The 2,295-nt window shown below is 51.8% G+C and overlaps 1 protein-coding gene across 1 annotated transcript; it reads right to left on the minus strand.

Annotated features, from left to right (window-relative positions):
- Positions 1 to 359: 359 nt before the first annotated feature.
- Positions 360 to 1,612, minus strand: LOC123117157 (non-specific lipid transfer protein GPI-anchored 5). Its single transcript, XM_044537982.1, has 2 exons — positions 1,161 to 1,612; positions 360 to 1,029 (listed from the first exon to the last, which is right to left on the minus strand). The coding sequence occupies exons 1-2, from the start codon at positions 1,513 to 1,515 to the stop codon at positions 875 to 877; spliced, it is 510 nt and encodes a 169-aa protein (XP_044393917.1). The 5' UTR covers positions 1,516 to 1,612; the 3' UTR covers positions 360 to 874.
- Positions 1,613 to 2,295: the final 683 nt, after the last annotated feature.

Genomic DNA, 2,295 nt, shown 5'->3' on the forward strand with positions numbered 1-2,295 from the left:
TGCAAATTTTCACAACATTATACTTTCACACATGGCAGACAGGAAAAGGACAAATACGCATTTCCAAAATGAACCTTTTTTGTGTTTTTGGGGCGGAATTTTTATTTGAATTCTACGAATCACAATATTTTTTAAACGAAATTTCACAGGTTCGTGCGGAATACATATAAGTTTCCATGGATATTGTTTTGGATTTTGTTTTGAAAGCTTTAAGTATGTTTTTTTATTCTTAAAATACGGAGCTCCGTCAAACAAAAGTCTACACCCAACTGACAGCCCATATCAATCCCCACAAAAAAAGAAAAGAAAAAAGCGCTCATATATTCTTTTGTGCGAAATAAAAAGTGCTCATATCTTTCTGAAGCATCTTACATTTGTACGACATAATAGGAATATTAGTCACTGGATCATAATAACAAACTAATGGCACATACTAATCTGAAGCATCTTAAAGGTTCTCTTTCTTAAAGTGTCATAGGATAATGCTCAGATAAAAAAAAGATCTTTCTTCTCTGTGTTGATCTTACTGTGACTGCATCAAAACGACCAATAATATTACAAATGTGGAACACGACACTGACCAATACTCCTCAGTCTAATGCTAAACTATCGTGGTTTAAAAATATTGTGATTTGTAAATAATATCTCACACATGGCGTAAATAATACTCGCTCCGTCCGAAAATACTTGTCATCAAAATGGATAAAAGGAGATGTATCTGAAACTAAAATACGTCTAGATACACCTTCTTTTATCCATTTTGATGATAAGTATTTCCGGACGAAGGGAGCAGTAGCCAGGCAGCTCACAAGAAACACATCTCTGAATCGCCAGGCAGCTAGTGCTTCGGACCAGTGGCCGATAGCCCGAGAACTCACACGGTGGACACGGCGTAGACCGCAGCGGCCGAGAGCGCGAACACCAGACGACCGGCCGTGCCCTGGAGCGGCGACCCACCGCTCCCCTGCAAGTGCGCCGTCGGTGTCGTCTTCGATCCCGAGCCAGCGCCCGGAGCACTGCCGCCTCCAGCTGCAAGCAAAAAGGACATGCCCTTCGTCAGCGACCCAGGGAGCAGAGTCGCAAAAAAGAAAAACAGGGAGCAACAGCAGTAAAATAAACGTGCAGTGATCCTCTCTTATAAGCTGCTGTCGAACACTTACCGCCGTTGCACTTGCTCGCCGGCGGGGTCTGCACGCTGCACGCGTTGGGGAGCTCCAGCGCGCGCGTCTTGTTGATGGTCATGCCGCCCAGCGACGACGACTCGCCGCCGAGGGCGCTGCAGAGGCACTGCGGCTGGGACTGCACGACGGAGCCGAGCTGCGAGCAGCAGGACTTGGTCGGCGCTGTGTCGTTGCCGCTGATGTAGTTCATGCACGGGTACAGGCCGACCAGCGCCGTCGTACAACCGGACTGCGCCGACGCCGACGACACCAGCAGCGCCAGTGCCACCGCCGCGGCCAGGAGGATGCTGCTGTTGCTGGACGTGGCTGCCACCGCTCTCGCTCTCGCCGCCATTGATGGACGTGTCTTCTCCCTTGGTTTGATAGTCAAAACAAGAGGCTTTTTCTTGGCTTGGGGATGCTTGGAGCTAGATGCTGCTTCCTTACGCTGATCAGGCTGTGTGCTTATGCTTTTGACCCTCCAGTTGTGTGACTTTATATAAAGGGCGATGCTAGGTGCCGGTGCGCCGGCCGAACGTTTCGGCCGGTCCAGCCTTAGCCGTCAGATTAGCCCGTCCCGCGCCGTCGGATCCTTATCCAACCAGGTCCTCGTCTTCCTCTCGCGAGCGCGTAACGAGCGTCGTCTTCCTCTCGCGAACCCCATCTCGCCGGCTGCCCCCGCGTTCCCCCTCGTCGCCGCCCCTCCCTCGCCTGCCCTCCTCGTCCCTGATCACCGTCCTCGCCGGCCGTCTTTCCCGGCCGCCCTGGTCGCCGGTAGTCCTCGGCGGCCGTCCTCTTCACCGGCTTCGCCCCCATGGAAATAGCCCATCCCTGCGGTTGCAGCTTCCATGGCCACCGTTGCAGCTCCGGTGGCGACGACCGGAGCTCACCGGCGTGCTCACCGGTGTGCTCGCCGGCGCTCATCCCCCGCTTGCGAACAAAAAAGATCGAGCGCCCAGGGAGATGCTCAGTGCTGCAACCTACGACGAAAAAAGGTACAACTAGCGATAGGAAAAGGTTCAACCGGCTACGAAAAAAGCTTCAACCAGTATATGACTGGAGCTATGGATGACCAAGAAAAGTTCCAACCGGTGACAGAGAAAGCTTCATCTAGCGATGAAAAAAAACTTCATCA

This window comes from Triticum aestivum, chromosome 5B (assembly GCF_018294505.1).
Source record: "Triticum aestivum cultivar Chinese Spring chromosome 5B, IWGSC CS RefSeq v2.1, whole genome shotgun sequence".
In the NCBI taxonomy this organism is placed as follows: Eukaryota; Viridiplantae; Streptophyta; class Magnoliopsida; order Poales; family Poaceae; genus Triticum; species Triticum aestivum.

Bases quoted from the DNA above. Each gene is read 5' to 3' on its own strand.
- LOC123117157 (XM_044537982.1), bottom strand. From the start codon at position 1,515: ATGGCGGCGAGAGCGAGAGCGGTGGCAGCCACGTCCAGCAACAGCAGC. The intron at 1,030-1,160 runs GTAAGTGTTCGA...TTTTGCTTGCAG, and splicing joins GGCGAGCAAGTGCAACGGCG to CTGGAGGCGGCAGTGCTCCG.